General features: G+C 32.4%; 2 protein-coding genes across 2 annotated transcripts in view; both read left to right on the forward strand.

Moving 5' to 3' along the window:
- The window catches only part of LOC136038979 (uncharacterized), a 154,615-nt gene that overhangs the window by 60,186 nt on the left and 69,865 nt on the right, over positions 1-24,564 (forward strand). Inside the window, exons 8-9 of the mRNA XM_065722497.1 lie at positions 551-742; positions 16,436-16,556. Coding sequence (XP_065578569.1) covers positions 551-742; positions 16,436-16,556 — 313 coding nt within the window. The remainder of the gene's footprint in view (positions 1-550; positions 743-16,435; positions 16,557-24,564) is intronic.
- The window catches only part of LOC136038490 (GRB10-interacting GYF protein 2-like), a 147,646-nt gene that overhangs the window by 35,258 nt on the left and 87,824 nt on the right, over positions 1-24,564 (forward strand). The gene's annotated exons all lie outside the window — the stretch shown is intronic.

The raw sequence follows: 24,564 nt of genomic DNA on the forward strand, positions 1-24,564 counted from the left end.
TAATTTTGGTCTTTTATTGAATTTTATTTAATTTTTAGGTGGTTTTTTTTCATTGGTTTTCTGGTATTTTCCGCACTTGTTTTTTTTTTGTTTTTTTTTCTTTCCTTGATCTTATTAGTTTGTTCGCACTGAAGAAGAGAGGCGATTGTTTTCTCGAAATATTCGCTTTCCGTGTTTTCTTTAGTATTTTCATTTGGCCTTTAAAAACCCCATTATTGATCGTTTTCTTTCTTTGTGTCATTGTGATCGTTGTGTGGTGTTGTGTTTGTGGCATGTAGTGGCAACAACCCCATTGTTGATCGTTTTCTTTCTTTGTGGCATTGTGGCATTTCTTTGTGTTCATGAAGTGTCAAAAATGACTTAGCATTTTTATAAAATTACTCCAAATCTGAATAAGCAATCAAATAGAATTGTTAAAAAAAACAATCTATGATCAATTTTCCACTCCATAATTTGTTTGACTTCGTACTGCAGACGTGAGTTTGCATTTCGACGTGAAGACATGAGTTTGTGTGAAATGTGAGTTATATAATTTTTATTTTAATTTTAGTTTGATTCGATTGATGGACGTTCCCGTGACGACCTAGACATGGAACGTGTACTCCGATCTCAACATCCTTTTGCACCAGATGTGGTGCGTTCAGCTATGCCCAAGAAAACAAGGTTCACGACTTCCACCATCGACAAAGTTCTTGGCGTTCCAGATAAAATTGTGATTGAAGAACGATATGTGCCTGATGAGGTAGCATATAACTAATTTTCTATACAAATTAATTAATTAATATAGATCCGTTAATGAAAATAACATAAATCAGTGATAATTAAAAGGGTTACATATGCCATTTTAGTTGAAAATGAGTTTTGTATGTGCCACTGGTAAACTTAGAACGGGGAATTGAAAAGTGTAGTCAGGATTATCGTATCTTGTACCGTTATGGATATAAAAGAGATATACGCCACTTTTAATCTGCCTCATAGCCGACTGCTGTGATAATTGAAAGGGCGACATATACCACTTGGTCGATCCACACGTGCCATTCTGGTCGAAAATGACTTCTGTATGGGTCGTGGGTAGACCTAGCACGAGGAATCGTATGTTAGAGTTAGAATTGTCCCATCTCGCACCGTTACAAAGATAAAAAAAAGAGACATACGCCATGGACAAACGTTTTTTCTGATTTTCGGCTCTCCTGAAAAGTTAAAAAAATGGCGTATGTCGAACTTTTAATTATCACAGCCGAGGGCTTTCATGCAATTTTTTTAAAATAAATAATAGAAATACATAAAAGGACGGTATTTATGCCAAATAAAGCTTTTGTGACGCTTATAACCCCTTGGAGGAACGATTTTGTTAGATCCTATAGACATAAACACTTAATGGTAATATTAAATGTACAAAACGAAAACTATATTTTCCAACTATGTAAAGTTTTTTTCTAAAAGGGCTAAGGACTTCAAAACAAAAACATTTCTTCCTCTTCATTATCATTAGGTCTATACCATGGTTTTCTACGATTTTTTCTTTTTTGGTTGGTTCAAAATTGTGAGGATTTTTAGGGCAGCACCACATTTACATCAGTGTTGTCACGTTGACTGAGATAATAATAATGGGTCCGGAAAGTCTGTTCTCCCGTGAAAAGCTTACTTTTAATTAAAGACGCAATGTCGTGATCAGAGAGAGCCCTTTCAATCTTTTTTTAAATTTGTCTCCTTATTTTGGTGTAAGCTTTTTATTAAAGACCTAGCACACGGTTGCCACCTTGAGAATTTTCCATTTGAAAAGACATTTTTAGTTATTACCATGGTACTTTTACGATATACGCCTTACTTAATGTTCTTCCAATATGTTTCTATGACGCTCAATCCTAATGAAATATGCCAAAATAAGATGAACATATAATACTTTAGAAACAAATTTGGGTTTTATATTTGCACATTAGGCTGGGGAGGGGGGTGAAATATAGCGGGTCTGCATACCTAATGTGTTAGGTAAAATCATTCTCCATATTATGTAGTAACGATTATTTTCTAACTTCTCACTGTACAAATACTTTACCCCCTTCCAAACCCCAATGTGCAAATATATAGCCCAAATTTTATATTTTTACATATAAAATTTGAGAAAATTGTCACTTCTCTTTGTCTTGTCTCACGCTGAGCTGAAAGAAAGAAACAAACAAAAACCGATTCTGCAATGCGCGTTATAGGTTATAACGTAGTTATTCGTATGGTACTTCTATGATATACGCCTTACTTAATGTTCTTCTCATATGTTTCTATGACGCTCAATCCTAATGAAATATGCCACAATAAGATAAAATTATAATGCTATAGAAACCGTGATAATAATTAAGTAAAACAATTAAGTAAAATAATTAAGTATTTATTAAATTTGACTATGCTTTTTGCTAGTGAAAAATCAAATATCAATCATCTGTTGATTGCAAAAGAGAAATACACATTCAATGGAAAGTTATTCATTCTTAAGCTGTCTGGCGCCACCTGTTTTCAGGTCATTTTTCACTCATGCTTCTTTTTTTAAATTTCGCGCCCGCTACTATCAAAAACTTTATAATTGCATATGGTTTTTCTCATAATTTTACCAAAGAAACAAAGAGCGAAAACTCAATGAAGAAAAGAGACAAAACGAGGCTTCGGTCAGTAGCGAAAAGACAAAAAAAAAACGACGCGGATGTTTCGTATGTTTAAAAACGGGGAAAATAATCTGGGAAAATAATGGACAAAAATCTGAAGAGTATGCAAACTAATGATAGGTATGAAAGCCTTTCTAAAGTAAGAAAGCTGTTTCAGGGTAAAAGTCTAGATCCTGTAAAGATTACGTTAATAATAATAGTATTACTAATAATAACAATTAATTAATTAATTTATAACAATTTATAATAGGATGTTTCGTAGGTGGATTTTCAGCCTTAAAGAAACAAAAATTAAAAACTAAACTAAAGACTAAAATAATTAAAAGAAACAAAGACTAAAATAAACTAACAACAGATTAGAAAAAAAACTGCCACCAATATTAAACTAAAATTGTACATGTGCTGGCCAGTTCGGCTTAAGATCTTTAATTAATTAAATATACCATTCTCGATTTTGGCTAATTTTTACATTTTGCTAATTACAATTTGTAATTATAACATTTTGTATAAGTTTGGTTGATATTCAAAGCTTGTGCTTTACATGACCTTGCTTGAGAATTTTTTTTTTTAGGAAAAAAACAGTGTTAGGTACAGTCATGACGTGGCAGTGCTAGAAAAACATATAAATAGAAGCATATTAATACTATAAGTTCATGCATATAAAACTTTAAACATACAATATACACATGTAATTATATAAACATAAAAAATACATTTAATAATATAAACGTATAAAACATAATTATAAACTTATAATTATAAAACATAGAGACATATAAAACTGTAAACGTATAAAACATATAATTATAGACATATAAAACATGAAATTATTAAACATGTAGACACATAAAACTATAAACGTATAAATCATGTAATTATAAACATATGAAACATATAATTACAAAACATATAGACATATAAAACTATAAACGTATAAAACATATAATTACAAACATATAAAGTATATAATTGTAAAACATATAGACACATAAAACTATAAACTTATAAAACATATAGTTATAAACATATAAAACCTACAATCATAAAACATATATACATATAAAAACTATAATCATATAAAACATATAAAAAAGCTCTTGTGGAGAATACAGGGAAACAATTAGCAGTAACATCTTTCCCTTTTCGTAAGATTTTTATTTTTTTTTATTATTACCACAACGTAGAACGCTTTTGCTTGTTGCGTAAAAATATATAATAATAATAAAACACTTTGAGTATCTAATATGACTAGAAACTAATGCGATAAAAAAAGAGAGAGAAAAAAAAAGAGGCAATGCTTCATATTTCAAAACTAAACCTAGGATACTCTTAGGTCACCTAGTTCACACTAGTAAAAATCAAAATCGGGTAGTGAGTTCTTAAATTGTCCCTTTTATTTCAGTTCTTTGTTGCCTTGCTTCGTTCTTTGGGTCAAGTAGGGCTTGCACCAAATTAGGGAAATATTCTAGAAACATAAAAAGGTCTTTGTTCTCTAAAAGATATAAAAGAAGTTCCATTGCTGATAATCTAAGCTTTTACTCCCACATGACATTGCTAGGGAAAGCATTCAGGAAAACAGTTTTAGGGAATCCCAACATGACAGTATTAGGGAAAATATTTATATAGACTCTTACGAGAAACCTGGAAAATGAATAGCAGCGACATTTTTAGCTTCTTACAACGCATCCAGGGAAGTTTCTATTCTGTTTTTGGGTCATTTAGGGCATATACCAAATTGGGGAAATATTCTACAAGTATAAAAAGGCCTTTGTTCTCTAAAAGAAATAAAAGAAGCTTCATATTTGATAATATAAGCTTTTACTCCCACATGGCATTGCTAGGGAAAGCTTTCAGGGAAGACAGTTTTAGGGAAAACATCTTACTAAAAAAAAAGTTTATCTTACACACTAATATTTGGACCTACCAACATTTGTGGCCCTCTCACCGCCGTTTTTGAATGGTGATTGGTCTAATCTTGGAGGAATTCTTTAACTTATATGAGAAAACTTTGAGCTTCTTTGTTGAATCTGAACTTCCTTACTCTGAATTTTTGACATTTAATTTGAACCTTCAATCCTACATAGCATTGGCCGAATTGGAACTTTTTGATACACTACTAATCCAGCTTTAAATCACTGCATTCCACATTGGGAAGGAATTTCACTAAAATGGAAATTTATTTCTGACAAGTATATCCAACGGAATTGGCTCATTTTCAAAAATCTCCTATATTTAGATAGCAAGCAACATTTCATTGTCTGGGAGAGTCAGTAAAAAGAAGTCTTTCTGAGTTAGGATTTCTTTAACATTGGAATGGAGCCAAAAGCTGGTCCTCTCTTTCCCCAGGTTAATTAAGGTTCCCAACAATTGCGGAATATATATTTCCTTGTCAGGAAAAAAAAATTATAGCAGAGTGTGGTAAGCCTTTTAACAGATTATACGAAAACATTTTTAATTAGGAAAAGCTGTCGGAGAATCATCTGAATATACTGCAAGCCTACTGCCTTATAAGGCTTTAAAAAAGTTTTTGGTGATTCGTTTAATTAAGAATCAACGTTGAATGGGTGCTATATGTCCGATGCGCCAAATTATGGAAATGTGGAGGCAGGGGCGATAAGATTTTTTCTTCAATTTTTTATAATGAAGACTTCAAAATCTAGGGGGGGGGGGCAACTTTTATTTTTTGTTCATTTTTTCAATGAAAATACCAAAGTCCATATTTTTCAGAATCTAATTGATGATAATTACCCCCCCCCCTGTCCTCAATTGGCATCCTTACTGCAAACATTTTTTGTAATGTTTTTTTTTAATTCTGACGCAGCATTCCTTTTACTACTATGATATAATGCTGGTGGTATGAATGTTGAACTCTTATCGGTTGGAGTTGAGACATAATCTCTAAGTACAGTTTTTGATGCTCTGTTAAAACAACAGTATATAGTTATTTATAACCTACTTTCTTTAACAAAATGGAGAAAATTGAATTAAATTAAAGAAGAAAAAATGGAGCATGAAATGAGAACCAAAAAGATTAATATTTTCTAGACTAGAAACGAAAGTAACTTCTTAGTGCGTTCGAAGATGAAATTTTTTTTAAAGTTTTTTTTTTTAATATTTTAGGCTATGTGAAATCTTCATCAAGCACCAAGAGAAAGAATAACTTGTTTTTACTAAAATCGTGACAAAAATTAAGTTTTTTAGACTTAGACCTCAAACGAAAGCTTATGACAATAATCACCTTTTTTTTTTTATCTTCGTCGAATAGTTATTAATTATATCTTGACCACTCTACGCTTTTATTTTCAATTTTTAGTACATTTGAAGATTAATTTTTTTTTTATAAGAGTTTCTTACACTTTCGTTAATGTGGATTCTTTTATGTTAGTAATGGAAATCTTTTCATATTTCATATTAACAATTTTTATTCTATGCTAACCAGTCTTGCATTTAAAACACCAGGTCGAGACCACTCATACCTCTCTTTTAAAGAGTCCAACAGTCTTATAATTATTTTTAAATGATGATTTTCAAGCAAGGTTTGATTTTTTTTTTGTTGGAGGAAATTCTTGTTTCACGTAACTTATATAGCTATCTTATTTCTCATCATAAAACACGTCTTCACAATTTATACTAGTGATTATTTTCAGCTTGCGAATCGTTCAGAGGCCACATCGATATAGGTCCATAAAAAACAAACAGCGAAGTGAATTCATACAGATGATACATTCTTAGCTATGATTTCGATTTAACAGTTTTTACCTTTAATTATTAATTTTTAATTATAATATAACTTATTTTTTAAAAAATACTAAAAAATAATAAAAAGAAAATAGGTAGTATATAATATATATATATATATATATATATATATATATATATATATATATATATATATATAATAAATAAATAATAAATAATAAAAAAAGTTAATAATTATAATAAATAACAATAAATTATTAATAATTAATAAATAATAGGCAATTACCTAAAAAAAGAAAAAAAAACGAGAATGGGAATATTAGGTTTTTACAAAAAAAGATTCGTAAGCGATTATAATAACATAGCCAAAATCATTTGAAAATAACAAATACATTTTAGCAAAATGTGGCATTTCTAATATGAATCCTTGATTTTGGAGAGTGTCTTTATGTATGACGCTAAAATATCAAAATATATAAAAAATAAAAAAATACAAAATAAAATAAAAATATAAAAAAGTACACTCCACCAATTTGCGCTCTGGACAGGTCAAATACTGACTGAAGTTTACTAAACAGATAAAAAAAGTAACATGAATAGGCAATCATAGGAATTTCTGATTATTCCTTGAAATAAAGACAAATTTATTTGAGTATTTACAATGTGTTAAAATAGATTTTGACATGAACTCCACTTAAATAAAAACAAATAAAAAATTTAAAACTTCAAATAGAAAATAGGCTATAAAACACAATAAGATGCAAAACAAAATTATTAAAATACATTGTTGGCTATCATTTAAATGTCCCAATTATCTAGTCGAGGAAATAAAAGGTAAGATACGCTCTTATAAAATAATTTATTAATTTTTTCTTATAAAAATATACAATTGGCTCTCAGATATTATAAAAGTGCATAATTGGCTCTTATAAAATCATTTCTAATTTGCTCTTAAAAAAATGTATATTTGGCTCTTATGAAATAATTTATTAATTGGCTCTTATAAAAATGTATATTGGCTCTTATAGAAATAATTTACTTATTGGCTCTTACAAAAAATGTAAAATTGGCTCTTATAAAATAACTTACTAATTAGATCTTATGAAAGCGTATTATTGGCTCTTATAAAAATGTAAAGTTGGCTCTTATAAAATAATTGATTAATGTGCTCATATGAAAATGTACAATTGGCTCTTAGCTCTTATAAAAGTGCATAATTAGCTCTTATTTAAATCATTTATTAAGTTGCTCTTATAAAAATGTATAATTGGCTTTTATGAAATCATTTTTTAATGGCTCTTATAAATATGTACAGTGGCTCTTTCAAAAATAATTTATTAATTGCTCTTATAAAGTGGATAATTGGCTCTTATAAAATAAATTGCTAATTTGATCTTATAAAAACGTCTAATTGGCTCTTATGAAACAATTTAGCGATCTACAGCCAGAATGTCTTCGCCATCTTTTATTATGAATCCTTAGTTTTGGAGAACATCCTTTTAACTGTACTAAGATGATGACAGGCTACGTGCTTTGACGCTAGAGTCTAAAAAAATTCTCAACAAGTGGACTTAATCGATTTGGCTTCTGAGTGTATCAAAATAATAATTTAATTCTGTTAAAGAGATTTAAATGCCAAGAGAATGTGTACCTAATTCTGTGTATTTAAGATTATTCCTTCATTTTTAACCACTTTTTATAACCACTTATGTGGTTTTAACCAGTGTTGCCACGCCAACAACTAATAGCTGAATGAGGTCATTACTACCAAGACAAATCTAATTAGTAAGTAAATAACGAATGCTCCGCTATTTCATATATCCGCTATCCTTTGGTAAATTGCTCCCGGAGATGCTTTCTTCTTACCTCCAGATACTGAGATTTACGTTCGGTTCTTTTCTTGCCAGGGGCTCGGAAAATGATGGGTCCGGAAATTCTGTTCTCCCTTGAAAAGTTTACTTTTAATTAAAGACGCAATGTCCTGATCAGAGAGAACCTTCTCAATCTTTTTTTTAATTTGTCTCCTTGTTTTGGTGTAAGCTTTCAGTATTAAAGACCTAGCGCACTGTTGCCACCCTTACAATTTTCCATTTGAAAAGACATTTTTAGTTATTCCTGTTGTACTTTTATGATATATGCATTACCTAATGTTCTTCTAATATGTTTCTCTGACGCTCAGTCCTAATGAAATATGCCAAAATAAGATGAACATATAATACTTTAGAAACAAATTTGGGTTTTATATTTGCACATTAGGCTGGGGAGGGGGGTGAAATATAACGGGTCTGCATACCTAATGTGTTAGGTAAAATCATTCTCCATATTATGTAGTAACGATTATTTTCTAACTTCTCACTGTACAAATACTTTACCCCCTTCCAAACCCCAATGTGCAAATATATAGCCCAAATCTTATATTTTTACATATAAAATTTGAGAAAATTGTCACTTCTCTTTGTCTTGTCTCACGCTGAGCTGAAAGAAAGAAACAAACAAAAAACCGATTCTGCAATGCGCCACTGAATGAACAACTTGATTTGTAGGGTGTTTCAAACAGTTCGTGGTAACGAATTGTAGTAGGGAGTAACCCGTGTCAATAGTAACCGAAATTGTAAAAAATGAAATTTTGATACCAATAGTTACATCAAAAGAATTGAATTTGTATGCTGATTTAAAAAAAAAATAAAGTTTCATCAAGTTTAGTCTCACCCATCAAAAGTTACGAGCTTGAGAAAATTTGTCGTATTCTAGAAAATAGTGGGAAACATCCCCTAAAAGTCATAGAATCTTAAAGAAAATCACAGCATTAGATTTAACGTATCAGTGAACCCTACAGTAGAAGTTTCAAGCTCATATCTAAAAAATGTGGACTGTTGTATATTATGCCAGAAGACAGATCACGGATGCGTGCTTATTTGTTTTTTTTTTTTTTGTTTTTTTTGTTTGTTTTTTTTATACTAGGGGTGATCCAATCGACCCAGTGGTCCTAGAATGTCGCGAGAGGGCTCATCTAACGGAAATGAAAAGTTCTAGTGGCCTTTTCAAGTGACCAAAAAATTGGAGGGCACCTAGGCTCCCTCCCACACTCATTTTCTTCCCAGAGTCACCGGATCAAAATTTTGAGATAGCCATTTTGTTCAGCATAGTCGAAAAACATTATAACTATATATTTGAGGACGACTTAATTCTCCACAGTTCCCGGGGAAGGGGCTGCAAGGTACAAAATTTGGCCATTGTTTACATATAGTAATGGTTATTAGGAAGTGAAGAGACGTTTTTGCGTTGAGAGGGGTCAGGGGTTACGTGGAATGATCTTTCCATGGAGGAATTCATCATGAGGGAAGATTCCATGAAGGGGGCACAGGATTTTCTAGCATTATTTAAAAAAAAGAGAAAATAAATAAAAAAAGTTTTTTCAACTGCAAGTAAAAAGCAGCATTAAAACTTAAAATAAACAGAAATTATTACGTATATAAGGGCGTTCGTCTCCTCCTCAATAACTCGCTCTTCACACTAAAGTATTTTTAGTAGTTTTAGTAAAGTGTTTAAGTAATTTTACTAATTTCTACGGCCTTTGTGATTCAGGGGTCTTTATTAAAGAATTGGGACAAAATTCAAGCTTAGTGTAAAGAGTGAGGTATTGACGAGGGGGTGAACACCCTCATATACATAATAAAAATACACAAATATAGAAGTTCATTAGGTAAGTTAATTCGTAAGCTTACGTATATTTATTACTAATAAAAACATTTGTAAAAAAAATAAAAAGTTCTAGTTGCATTTTTAAGCAATCAAAAATTGGAGGGCAACTAGGCCTCCTCCTCTACCCCTCTTTTTATCAAAATCGTCCGATCAAAGCCATGAGAAAGCCATTTAGCAAAAAAAAAAAAAGATAAATCAATATGCAAATTTCGTTTAATTACTCATATGCAGTGAGCCAAAATCAAAACATACATTGATTCAAAAACGTTCAGAAATTAAATATAAAAAAACAATTTTTTTTAACTGAAAGTAAGGAGCGACATTAAAACTTCAAACAAAGAGAAATTCTTTCGTATATGAAAGGGGCTGTCCCTCCTCAACATCCCACTCTTTACGCTAAAAAGATTTTTTATTAATTTGCTGATTAGTACTCTATTTGAGTGCCTCAGGGACCGACTCTAGACGAATCCTTGAGGCTCTTCCAGTTTGTCTGTTTAGTTTTTTGGATACTTGTATTTATTCATTTGTATAATTTATCCATTTGTATTGCTATTTATAAATTATATATTTTTATCTATTTATATTAGCAATTAGTAAATCTCCAGTTGTTGACGATATCGATGTATTTAAACGTGACTTAACTTCACTTTATTTACCGAAAACTCTATTCATAAGTTTATACAGAGAAGATAGAGAGCAGAAAGGAAAAGAAAGAAAGAAAAAAAAAACATTGACTCACGGAGATATGGAGGTGATTTGCAAAACAAAGTATAAATAAATCAATAATACATTCAATCCCCGTTACTTTAGGTGCAAAGGACTATCTCTTTCAGTTTCTTTTTATGTGTATAGAGTGATGGTAATTCTCTTGCTGTATCAAATAACTTATATTTGTTGGCAGTTTGGGGAAGTTGATATCTTAAACTTAGTCTTGATCTCTCATTTTTAATAAACGGAAAAAAAAAACTTACTCCTAGCTCTTGATAAATGACTGTGCTTATTTCCAACAGAAGTTTCATGCTATTGACAAAATAATTCTACGTTGGATGTTTAAAAATCATATACCTAAATTAAGGTGAAAAATCAAGAATATCCTGAAATAAAAAGAATATTTCAATTTCAGATAATTTTTCTGTCTTCCTAGGGTGTGTTAAAAAATGGTACAAGATTCTTATTGATTTATTTTGAACAATTTAGAGTCCTAGTAAATGCGAAGGGAAAGTCAACATCCAAACGCTTGGGTAATATTAAAAATAGCATTGTAATGATGAGAAAAGTCTTCATGATCAGGTACGGAAACAGAAATTTCAATCGATACAAACAACCGAGATTCCTGGACATTCTTGACACGAGTTTACTAATAGGCCTGTGTGCTTTAAACAAAAAAGTTGAATCTATATAAATACCTAAATATCTAAGCACATCCACTCTTTTATGGATGAAATACCAATATTAATAGCTTGAAATCAAACACACCTCATTGACCTCGAACTTCTTCCTAAAAAAATAAATTCCAACTTCTTTAGGTTAGGCATTAGTCGATTATCGTTAAACCAAGATTTTACATTCAAAACAACAGTTTCAAGGGTCCTCCTCATTGCCCGCCTTCAAACTAATTGCTGTGTCATCCGTAAACAATATTGATAATTCTTCTTCCGAAGGCATGCAATTTGGAAGATCATTCACATAAATAAAAAAAAAATGTATCGGCCCCAATACAGACCCCCTGAGTTACCCCTATATTTTCTAGTGGAAAAATGTGTGATGACTCCTCACCAGCTTGAACTTTAAAACTTCTTTTAGATAAATACGATTTTACTAAGTCTAGAGCCATTCCAAGAATTTCTATATTTTCCAACTTATCAAGAAGAATTGCATGGTCTATTGTTCCAAAAGCTTTTTTTATGTCAAAAAATATAGTTGCCACCAGAGCATTATCATCCATACCCTCTTATAAGAAATGATGTAAAGCAGTTACTGCTTGTTCTACTTACCACTCAAGAAACCAACTGATTGGGAGAAAAAAGTTATTTTTTCCAGAAATGAAGTAAACATGCTCTTTACTATCTTTTCAAAAACTTTAAAAACAATTGATAAAATTGTAATAGGCCTATAATTGTTTGGATTACCTTTGTCACCTTTTTATATAAAGGAACTTTAGCTACTTTAAGACAAACTGGAGTAAATACATTTTTTATGTAATAGTTAAAAATAAATAAAAGCGGTTGAGAAATTGCAGCAGCTAAATCTTTAAACAGAGAGGTCGACATACCATCGCATCCTGTCGAAGATCCATTTTTCAAACTAGTAACAGCTTTTTGTTACTCCAAGAACTGGATAGGGTATATAAACACAGTCTTATCTACTTAATTTGGTAAATATGTTCTATGATTATGTGTTTCATCGCAAATTTGATCCACCAGATTATTTCCATTTTTCCTAAAACGGTCAGCTCTCCCCATTCCTCTCTCATCCGTTAATTTAACCATTTCATCAATTTTAATGCGAGATGCAATTTTTCTTGTTTTAACGCTATTAATTTTTTCATTTATTATTTTCCAAGTTCTCCGAGGTGAATCGCATTTACGAAATTGCTTCTGCCTCTCTGAGAACAATAGTTAGCCAATTTTTCCATTTTCTGAAATTTGCAATATTAGTTTCCTTTATGTACTGCATCTTCATCTTATACAATCTATTTTTTTTCTAGGTGAAATATTTGGTCAATTTTTTTTATATTAGTCAAATATTTGGTTAAACTTGCTTTAAAATAAAACAATTGACCGGTTCAGGTATTCAGTATTTAACATATCAGTCCAATCTATGTCTTCTATCTTTACTTTCATCTCATTTATTGTTTTCTTGTTAATTACCCTTTTATATCTTACCCTTTTATAACTTTTATTTGCTATCTTTTGGAGTGCCAACTTTGACCCAGGGAAGTCCGAAACAACAACACAGTGATCAGATGTATCATTAAAAAAGTATGGGTTTTTATGGCAAATATTAGATATTTTTTTATTAAGGGTTTTCACAAATTTTTGATAGTAGCAAGCAAGTAGGTAGCAAACCATGTAAAAATGAAACGTTCAAAAATTATAATCCCTAATAATCCCTATTAATAATCATTAATATTATTAATATTATATTTTATTAATTATTAATATTAATATAATTAATATTATTAATATTATTAATATTAATTAATAAGATTATTTATATTAAATCCCTATTAATAATCATTAATATTATTAATATTATATTTTATTAATTAATTAATATTAATATAATTAATATTATTAATATAATTAATAATTAATATTAATTAATAATATTATTAATATTATTAATATAATTAATATTATTAATATTAAATACCTTATTAATAATCATTAATAAATTATAATCCCTTATTCAATGTTGAAGCATTATGCTGCATTATGTCAGGTTATTCAGATATGTTATTGCACTATGCAGTAAGTCAGGTAAAATCCCCCATTACATAAAACAGATGGCGTTCTTTGGCAAGGGAATCTAACAATGGCTCATATTGTCTTAAAGACTCCAGATAGTGGTGGCTGATATGCCACAATTACCAAAAACATATTTTTTTCATCATTCACTACTAGTGCACAACTCTCAAATATCATCTAAACATTCTAAATCATAAATTCATTGCGTAAAGAAAGGTGAAAAACAATCTCTTATAAAGATACCAACTCCTCCCCTATTATTCTGTCTCCGACTAGCATGAAAAAATCGACAGTTTTTACAATGTAGAAACGTATTATTTTCATCGATATATTTTTTTTGCAAATTCATGACATTCCTGTTGACAAACCTTCAAAAAAATCATTCACAATATTTTGGCAGCATTTAACACTCTACAATTCAGTTGTTTAGACTAATTATTTAAAAGTGGAAGGTCATCAACATATAATTATTTATTTTTAGGAGCATTATAAGGATATGATAAATCTTGATCTTGCGATGAAATTCTATAAAATATTTATTCCCTTTGTTCCAGTTTTAAACTTTTAACTGTTTTATGGCACTTGGTATTAACCAAGTGACATATAGCAATCGCAAATTCTGTCAGTCTGTCTGTCGGTCCCGGTTTTGCTACTTTAGGCACTTCCAGGTAAACTAGGACGATGAAATTTGGCAGGCGTATCAGGGACCGGACCAGATTAAATTAGAAACAGTCGTTTTCCCGATTTGACCATCTGAGGGGGGGGGGGGCGTTAATTCGGAAAAAATAGAAAAATGAAGTATTTTTAATTTATGAACGGTTGATCAGATCTTAATGAAATTTGATGTTTGGAAGGATATCGTGTCTCAGAGCTGTTATTTTAAATCTTGACCTGATCTGGTGACATTGGGGGGGGGGATTTGGGGGGGAACCTAAAATCTCGGAAAACACCTTGAGTGGAGGGATCGGAATGAAATTTGGTGGGAAAAATAAACACAAGTCCTAAATAAACCGGAACGGATTCGCTCTCTTTGGGGTAGTTGGGAGGCGGGGGGTGGTTGATTCTGAAAAATAAAAAAATGAGGTATTTTTAACTTACGAACGGGTGATCGGATCTCAATGAAATTTGATATTTAGAAGGATATCGTGTCTCAGAGCTCTCTTTTTAAATCCCGACCGGATCTGGTGACACTGGGGGGGGGGAGTTGGGAGGGGGAAACCTAAAATCTCGGAAAACACTTAGAGAGGAGGGATTGGGATAAAACTTGGTGGGAAAAATAAGCACGTCCTAGATACATGATTGACATAACCGGAACGGATCCGCTCTCTTTGGGGTAGTTGGGGGGTGGGGTTAGTTCTGAAAAATTAGAATAAATGATGTAGTTTTAACATACGAATGGGTGATCGGATCTCAATGAAATTTGATATTAAGAAGGATATCGTGTCTCTAAGCTCTTATTTTAAATCCCGACCGGATCTGGTAACATTGGGGGGAGTTTGGGGTGGGGGAATCTAAAATCATGGAAAACGCTTAGATTGGAGGGATCGGGATGAAACTTGGTGGGAAAAATAAACAGAAGTCTTAGATACGTGATTTATATATTTTGAACGGATCCGCTCTATTGAGGGGGGGGGGGATTCTGAAAAAAATGACGTATTTTTAACTTTGGAAGAGTGATCGGATCTTCATGAAACTTCATATTTAGAAGGACCTCGTAACTCAGATCTCTTATTTTAAATCCTAACCGGATCCAGCGTCATTGAGGGGGGGGGCAGTTGGGGGGATCGGAAATCTTAGAAAATACTTAAAGCGGAGAGATCAGGTACGTGGCTGACATAACTGGACCGGATCTGCTCTCTTTGGTGGAGATGGGGAGGGGGTAATTTTGAAAATTGAGGTATTTGTAACTTACGAAAGTGTGACCAGATCTTAATTAAATTTGATATTTAGAAAGATCTTGTGCTTTAAAGCTCTAATTTAAATTTCGACCAGATTCTGTGACATTGGGGGAGTTGGGGGGGAAACCGGAATTCTTGGAAAACGTGAAAATTGATGTATTTTTATCTTACGAATAGGTGATCGGATCTTAATGAAATTTGATATTTAGAAGGAATTCATGTCTCAGAGCTCTTATTTCAAATTCCGACCAGATCTTTTGACATTGGGGGAGTTGGGGGGGGGGGAATTTGGAAAACACTTGGAGTGGAGGAATCGGGATGAAGCTTGGTGGATAGAATAAGCAAATGTCCTTGATACGTGATTGACGTAACCATACTGGATTCGCTCTCTTTGGGGGAGTTGGGGGGAAGGGTTCAGTGATTTTGCGAGTCTGGTGCTTCTGGACGTGCTAGGGCGATGAAAATTGGTAGGCATGTCAGGGAGCTGCACAAATTGACTTGATAAAGTCGTTTTCCTAGATTCGACCATACGGGGGGCTAAAGGGAGAGGAAAAATTAGAAAAAAATTAGGTAGTTATAACTTACGAGTGGGTGATCGGATCTTAATGAATTTTTATATTTAGAAGGAAATCGTGACTCAGAGCTCGTATTTTAAATCCTGACCGGCATTAAGCCTCAGATTTTTCTTTTAAATCAATCCATTGATTCTTAGAATTTTGTTAGAGCTCATACCATATGAGTTCTTGGCTCCTGGCTCTTCTTGCTTCGTCATAAGTGCCATATGAGCTCTTAGCTCTTGTTTTTTCTTGAAAAAAACAAGAAAAAGAAAAAATCAGAAGCGAACATTTTGCAAACGTTGTGTACGACATTTCTTGTGTTTTCAAATTCAGTCTATAAATTCGATTAGTTTTAATCTTGAACCTAATGTTTTTATTCTGTGTCGAAGTGCATTATCAAAAATGTCTGCGATTTAAATATTTTAGTAGTTTTAAATTTTAATGTTTTTTTTTAGGAGGATCTCAAAATATCTTGTGAGGAGAGATTACGTCGGAGTAAAAAAGCGGAGTCGATAAAACGAATCCTTAGCAGTACCCCTTCACTGGTCCCATCACTTGGTGTGACGAAGCCTGATGGTAAGCTACTAATTGAACTTCTTGGTCCGCAAAAAAGAAAATGGGAAGGGGGATAGGGAAAACGCGAATTTGTAAGCTAGTAATTTTCAGTTAATTTCAAGAGGAGTTATTTGGAACAATCTTGGGAGTTGGGATATTTTAACTAAAAAGGCAAGACCCAAAAATGGAGTCAATTCATCTTCATTTGGATTTTTTGAATTCATCATACGAGACTGCGTTAAAGCCCCAAAAATAATAATAATAAAATTTAAAAAAAAAATGAGAAGCGAAAATTGTGTAAGCCTTGTGAGCGGTACAACAGTTCTGCTTGTGTTTTTAAATTCAGTCTACAAGTTGCCTGCAGTTTATATTAAAATATTATAATATAATATATTTATATATTTTTTTTTTTTTTTTTGAGACAAAAGTATTTTTAGAAAATCTATAGTAGTCAGAAACCTAATTTTTCTCTAGGCTCTCTTGAGCCCTTCAATGCTTCTCTCTTATTTAAATATGACACTAATTATTTACAATTTCACAAAAAAAAGTCAGAATAACAGAAAAATAACAGAATAACAGAAAAGAACACTAATCTATATTTAACTTAGTCTTCTCTCTAGAGCTTCTTTTTGTTGAATTTCTTACGAAATCAGTTGAAGGTTTTTCAGGCAAAACATTCCCCGAGAGATAATTCCAATTGGAAGTTCCCCACTCAGTGGAGACTAAGATAGAGTCAAGCTCTATGTCAGAACTCTACCGAAGAATGCCCCAATTTTGTTTTTTGGGAGTTTGGGCCCCTACCAGCCCTCGCTGGGGCAAGGGAAGGTAGCCTGAACTTTGTTTATCTGCACTTCTACCAGAAGGAGACATTGGATATCATCTAAACTTGGTAGGAATTAAGAGTTTGTTGGCTTTGTGTTATTTGAGAAGGGTTCCAAATTTTTTTTACGAGAATCCATGGAAGCAAAGAACGGGTCATGTGAACGCAAACAAACTTGGTTAAAATTGATATTAGAATAATTTTTCCCAGTTTTTTTCGATGTCCACGCTTGATCCAGCCTCTTTGGGGGAGGTGGAGTGCGTGTCTCTAAATTCTTGATATTTGGACGCTTATTCGAAGAAATTATTCAGTCCCAGGGAAAATTGATGAGTGGTAATAGCAAAGATTAATTATGTTTTTCTTGGGCTCAGGATTAATATTAATTCTATAGAGGGGTACCTATATTCTAGTCAGAGAGATATCTGACCGAAAATAGGGTCTATTGTATTCCAGCCAAATTTTTGTAAAAGTAATTGTTAATATTCTTTGTAAGTCTAGGGTTGTTATAGTGTCTCGGGGGAAGATCAAGGGTTGATCTGCCTGAATAGGGTGTACTGGATGCCAGTCTAATTTGGTCAGGCTTTAAGTTTGATTCATATTTGAGACTTCGGGTTTTGTGCATCATCCAATTTTTCTAGCTGTAGGACAATGTCGTTTACTTGCATAATTACTAGTCTGGCGGCATAATCTGTTAGGGATTAGGAGCTACAGTTTTCTTGGAGGTTTGAGTCCTTTTCTGTAAAAAATATAACAATATATTATTTATATTATAACATATATTATTATGTATAATAATATATTATACAGATCACAGTTGTTACAGCACCTGACATGGAACTAGCACTGAAGGTCTATTTTATTTTAGTTTTATATCATTTTTTACTTTTTGTTGGATTTATTTATATTTTGTATTCTTACTTTAGTACCTTGTATAGTCGAGATTTGATTGTGTTTGTAATAAATTTTGCCAGATTCGTTGAGTTTTTCCCTACAAAGAAGTCCTCTCCCCTCCAAAAAAAATTCATCTTAAGAGCGCTCCGTGCTAAAAAATAGATTTTAGTTTTTGACATTTAACACGCCATAAAGCAAAAATTCTTTAATAGCCCCCTAAGATCCTTCTGAATTCTTGTAATATTGCTCAAAACTGTACATAGTATTTTTTTGTTTTATCTTCATAGACTGTAATGTATCACAATGTGTCTAGCCATTTGTTACCATGTCCTAAATAATTAAATAAGAGACTAAATGTTATCTCACATAGTTTAAATAGCCTTTTATTTGTTCTTTCTAATAAGATGTCGATTTTATGTTATGTGTTGGCAAATTTTCCTTGTTCTGAAGTAATTAAATTTTAAAATTATGTTTGCCAAGAGTACTATCATGCCAAATTAAATGTTTAAAACTGTCTGAAGTAAATGACAGAACAAACTAATTTATCATTACATGTTCTTAGTATGAAGTCTGCTCTATTAAGCCTGTAGAAAAGGGGTAGGTTTCTTCTCTTGAAACAAATTCCTTCCCTTGGCAGCCGTAGGAATATCTTCCTACGGCTAATATCCTCCCTCCAAACTGGGATTTGGAGGTTCAGTTTTCAGTGTTCAGACCAATTCCTATGGTGCCCTTTTTATTTTGATCTGATGTCATTTTCAAGAGTTTTTAGGCTCGTTTTCGAAATAATCATAAATTTGATTTCGGAATCAGCTTTTAATTTTAAAATTAAGCAGAAAAATAGTTACCATTCCCATTGTCAGATGGCGATTTTTTCCCATTAGAGGATTAGAAGAGGATTAGATTTCTGTACAATTATTTACAATAATATAAATGTATGATTAATTGCATGTTTTTTGTTGACCGATCGTCTTTTAAAGTTTTGAACTGAAATATTACTTTATAGTATAAATAATAATAATAATAATAATTTATTTGTGACCCACTTGATACAGCGGAGTATAAAAACAAACACAGAAAAAAACACACAAAAAAAAACAACTTCTGATAACACATTAAATTACTGTAGAAAACATTTTAGAAGATCATGAAAAGGGTCAATAGTAAAATGTATCGAGTCGGACAATTTCTGGTGCAGCACTTTAAGTTTATTTAATAAATCTGGAGCCCCGAAATTTGTTACCATATCACTGTTCTTGTACCAGAATACGCATCAATTTGTAAAAAAAAAAAAAAAAAAAAAAAAAAAAACAATTTATAAATATTTGCTAAGAAAAATTGCTGTAAAGTCAAAAAGGTAAAATTCTTGTGTGAGCAGGACAAACTTAATGATCGTAATTTCACAAAAAATCTTCATTAACTTTGATGACGCCGTGGGAGCCCTACTTAAGTATGGTAACAGACAGAAATATCGTCTGTTGGGTATAGAATTGAAATGCCAGCATGGAGTGGGATTCAAAATGATTTCCTCCCCCGTTTTACTAAGCCTACAAAGTTGACAAAATTCATAGCGATAAAAATGTAGTATAAATTAGCAGGGCTGCAATGTTTGTCCGACTCGTAAAAACGAAACAAAAATCAATTTTAACGAGTTTTTGATGCGTTTTTAAAGGTTTTTTGTACCCCCCCCCCTTCCGAAAAAACTCCTTTTGTATCTCCTCAACCCCCCCAAAAAAGAGAAAAAAATCCAGGTACGACTCTGCTTGCCAGTAACAGTTATAAAATATTTCTTTTTTTATACTACTTAGATTACTTAAAAAAAAACTACAGCTACAGGTCAATGTATCCGTTTATTTATTTGAAGCGATCCCCCCCTCCGATTTTCCTCCATGGTATGAAGGGGGAAATGCCACAGACACTCGTTGTGAGCAGGTTTTACGAAAAATTACGAAAAAATGTTTTATGTTAAAGCGTTACACAAAACACATATTACACAAGAGTTCAATCTTGTAACAGTTTGCACCCCCCCCCCTAAATGTTCGGATTAAACCTTCCAAATCTCAAATCCCCCCTCCAAACTGAAACCCAAGCTGTGCCCCTGGATCAGTATTCACATGTTTTATAAATTCCTGTCTTTGATGGTTTAGTCTAAAACTACAAGTTCTGGCAATGTGGCCAATACCTAATGGTAGCAGGGGATCAATACCAAATAGGAGCAGGGGCTCAATACCAAATGGTAGCATGGACCCAATACCAAATGATTGCAAGGGCTCAATACCAAATGGTAGCAGGGGCTCAATACCAAATAGTAGCAAGGGCTCAATAACAAATGGCAACAGGGGCTCAATACCTATTACATGCTTTAGGTCCATTGCTTGGAGGAGATGTGAAAATACATAAATATGAAAATACATTTTAGAGTATTTTCGTTAAATAAAACTTATTGTTGGTGTTTCCTCTACAAAAATTGAGAAAAACAATTGCTTTCTAACAAATGTATTAAATATTGTTCCTTTCCCTGTTTTTTTTGTATTGATTAAACTATTCATATTTTGATTATATTTTGAGTGCAATGAATTATTATATTATATTAGATCGTTGATATTGATTTCAGTTTGGGAATGGCTGACTTGGCATTGGATTTTTTTAGAAAAAAAAAATCCAATGCCAAGTGACATAAAACTAAAATAAAATAGACCTTCAGTGCTAGTCCCATGTTAGGTGCTGTAACAACTGTGACCTATATAATTTATTATAATACATAATAATGCATAATATTAATAATATATTATTATATTTTTTACAGAAAAGGACTCGAAACTTCCAAAAAAAAAAACTGTAGCACCTAATCCCTAACAGATTTAGCCACCAGACTAGTAATTAAAAAGAGATTTTTCTACCCCCAGAAAAATTGGATGATACACAAAACCCGAGTCTCAAATATGAATCTAACTTAAAGTCTGACCAAATTTGACTTGTATCAAAAACACCCTATTCAGGTAGATCAGCCCTTGATCCTCCCCCGAAACACTATAACAACCCTAGACTTACAAAGAATATTAACAATTACTTTTACAAAAATCTGGCTGGAATACAATAGACCCTTTTTTCGATCAGATATCTCTCTGACTAGAATATAGGTACCCCTCTATAGAATTAATATTAATCCTGGGCCCAAGAAAAACATAATTAACCTTTGCTATGGCCACTCATCAATTTTGACTGGGACTGAACACTCTACGGATAAGCGTCCTAAGAATTTAGAGACACGCACTCCACCTCACCCAAAGAGGCTGGATCAAGCATGGACCTTGAAAATAAACTAGAATAAATTATTCTAATATCAATTTTAACCAAGTTTGGTTGCGTTCAGATGACCCGTTCTTTGCTTCCATGGATTATCATACAAAAAATTTGGGACCCTTCTCAAATAACACAAAGAAAACAAACTCCTTCTAACTCTTAACTAATTCCTGCCAAGTTTAGATGATATCCGATGTCTCCTTCTGGTAGAAGTGCGGATGAACAAAGCTAAGGCTTCCTTCCCTTGCCCCAGCGAAGGCTGGTAGGCGCCTCAACTCCCAAAAAAACAAAAACAAAATTAGGCCATTCTTAGATGGAGTTCTAAGATAGGGTTTGACTCTATCTCAGAACTCTTCACTGAGTGGGGAATTTCCACTTAGAATTATTTCCCGGAGAATGTTTTGCCTGAAAAACCTTCAATTGATTTCGTAAAAAGGAAATTCAACAAAAAGAAGCTCTAGAGAGAAAACTAAGTCAAATATAAATAGTGGCTTATGCCATGAATTTTGACATTAAAAAAAAAAAAAAAAAAATGCTTTGATTGAGGTTCGAGAACCGCTCTCCTTTAAAATTAAAAAAAAATGCTTTTTTTCTAAAAAAAAAAATGTATAGTTTTGAGAAACAATAATTTCAAGACCGATAATTTACAAGACTATAATTTCAAAAAGGATACATACATTGCGTGTATCCTTCTTTTCTTTTTCAGTCTACTTTTGACCCAGCGAAGTCCAAAACAAGAACACAATGATCAGATGTGTCATTAAAAAAGTATGGGTATTAAAGCCATTATCAGATGTTAAAATATTTTCAATAAGAATTGCATGTTTGTCATAAATTCTTGATGGTAGGAAGCAATTAGGTAACAAACCATGTAAAAATGAAACTTTAGTAAATTATAATCCCTTATTCAATGTTATAGCATTATGTTGCATTAAGTCAATATTAAAATCCCCCATTACATAAAACGGATGGTGTTGTTTGGAGAGGGAATATAGTAATGGCTCATATTGTCTTAAAGACTAGACGATGGTGGCTGATATGCTACAATTACCAAGTCATATTTTTTCTGTCATTCACTACTACTGTACAACTCTCAAATTGTATCTAAACATTCCAAATCCTAAATTCATTGCGTAAAGAAGATGTAAAAACAATCTTTTATTAAAATACCAACTCCCCCCTCTTATTCTGTTTCTGACTAGCATGAAAAAATCGACAGTTTTTACAATGTCGAAATGCATTATTTTCATTAATATTTTTTTTTGCAATTTCATGATCTATCTCTTTACAATCCTTCAAAAAATCATACAAAATGTTTTGGCTGCAATTTAGCCAAAATATGACATTTTCTACTTTATTTGAAGGGAATGAGCCTGCTCCTTCTCTTCAGTCTCATTTTTAAGCTCATGATTTGGCTTTATTTGGAAAAGAAGGAGCCTGTCCCTTCTCTTCAGCCTTATTTTGAAGCTCAGGATTTGGATTTATTTGATATTTTTGACTTTATTTTAAGGGAAGGAGCCTGCTCCTTCTCTTCAAGCTCATGATTTGGCTTCATTTTACATTTATCGGTTTTATTTGAAGAGAAGGAGCCTGTCCCTTCTCTTTAGGCTTACTTTTAAGCTCAAGATTTGGATTTATTTGACATTTTTTACTTTATTTGAAGGGAAGGAGCCTGCTCCTTCTCTTCAGACTTATTTTCAAGCTCGTTATTTGGCTTAATTATACATTTATTGGCTTTATTTGGAAAAAAGAAGCCTGTCCCTTCTCTTCAGAATTTTTTTGAAGCTCAAGATTTGGATTTACTTGATATCTTTGACTTTTTTTGAAGGTAAGGATTGGCTCATGATTTGGCTTCATTATACATTTATTGGCTTTATTTGAAGAGAAGGAGATTTCTCTCAGGGCTTTCTTTTAAGCTCAAGATTTGGATTTATTTGACATTTTTACTTTATTTGAAGGGAAGGAGCCTGTTCCTTTTGTTCAAGCTCATTTTTAAGCTCATGATTTGGCTTTATTATACATTTGTTAGCTTTATTTGGAAAAGAAAGAGCCCGTCCCTTATCTTCAGCCTTATTTTGAAGCTCAAGATTTGGATTTACTTGATATTTTTTACTTTTTTGAAGGTAAGGAGCCTACTCCTTCTCTTCAAGCTCATGATTTGGCTTCATTATACATTTATTGGCTTCGTTTGAAGAGAAGGAGCCTTTCTCTTAGGGCTTACTTTTAAGCTCAAGATTTGGATTTATTTGACATTTTTACTTTATTTGAAGGGAAGGTGCCCGCTCCTTCTCTTCAAGCTCATTTTTAAACTCGTGATTTGGCTTTATTTGTTAGCTTTACTTGGAAAAGAAAGAGCCCGTCCCTTATCTTCAGCCTTATTTTGAAGCTAAAGATTTGGATTTTTTTTATTTTTTACTTTATTTAAAGGGAAGGAGCCTGCTCCTTTTCTTCAAGCTCATTTTAAAGCTCATTGTTTGGCTTTATATGAAGAGAAGGAGCCTGCCTCTTCTTTTTTGGGCTCATTTTTGAGTTAATAATTTTGCTTTGTTTAAAGAATATTCTAGATCATCTAACAATTTACAAGGCCTACTAACCATCCTTGTGGTACCAAGCTTCTGAGGGGCAGGTCGCAGGGGCAGGGCAATGAACGGACTCATTGCATCCGTTCTAACTTCACTCTTCATTCCCTTTCGCAAAATTGAAATTTCCTTTTAATACTTTCTAATGTCCCCCATACCCCATTCGGGGACTTCCTGCTTGGCCCTACATTGATAGCCGAAAAGCCATATTTTTGCCAATCTATTGCACTCTATGGCCCTACATTGATAGACGCCATTTTTTGCCAATCTATTGCACCAAGCTTCTAAGGGGCAATACAATAGGGGCAGGGGCAGGGCAATGAACGGACTCATTGCATCTGTTCTAAGCTTCACTCTTCATTCCCTTTCGTAAAATTGAAATTTCCTTTTAATACTTTCTAATGTCCTCTATACCCCAGTCGGGGACTTCCTGCCTGGC

This window comes from Artemia franciscana, chromosome 18, assembly GCF_032884065.1.
Source record: "Artemia franciscana chromosome 18, ASM3288406v1, whole genome shotgun sequence".
Taxonomy (NCBI): Eukaryota; Metazoa; Arthropoda; class Branchiopoda; order Anostraca; family Artemiidae; genus Artemia; species Artemia franciscana.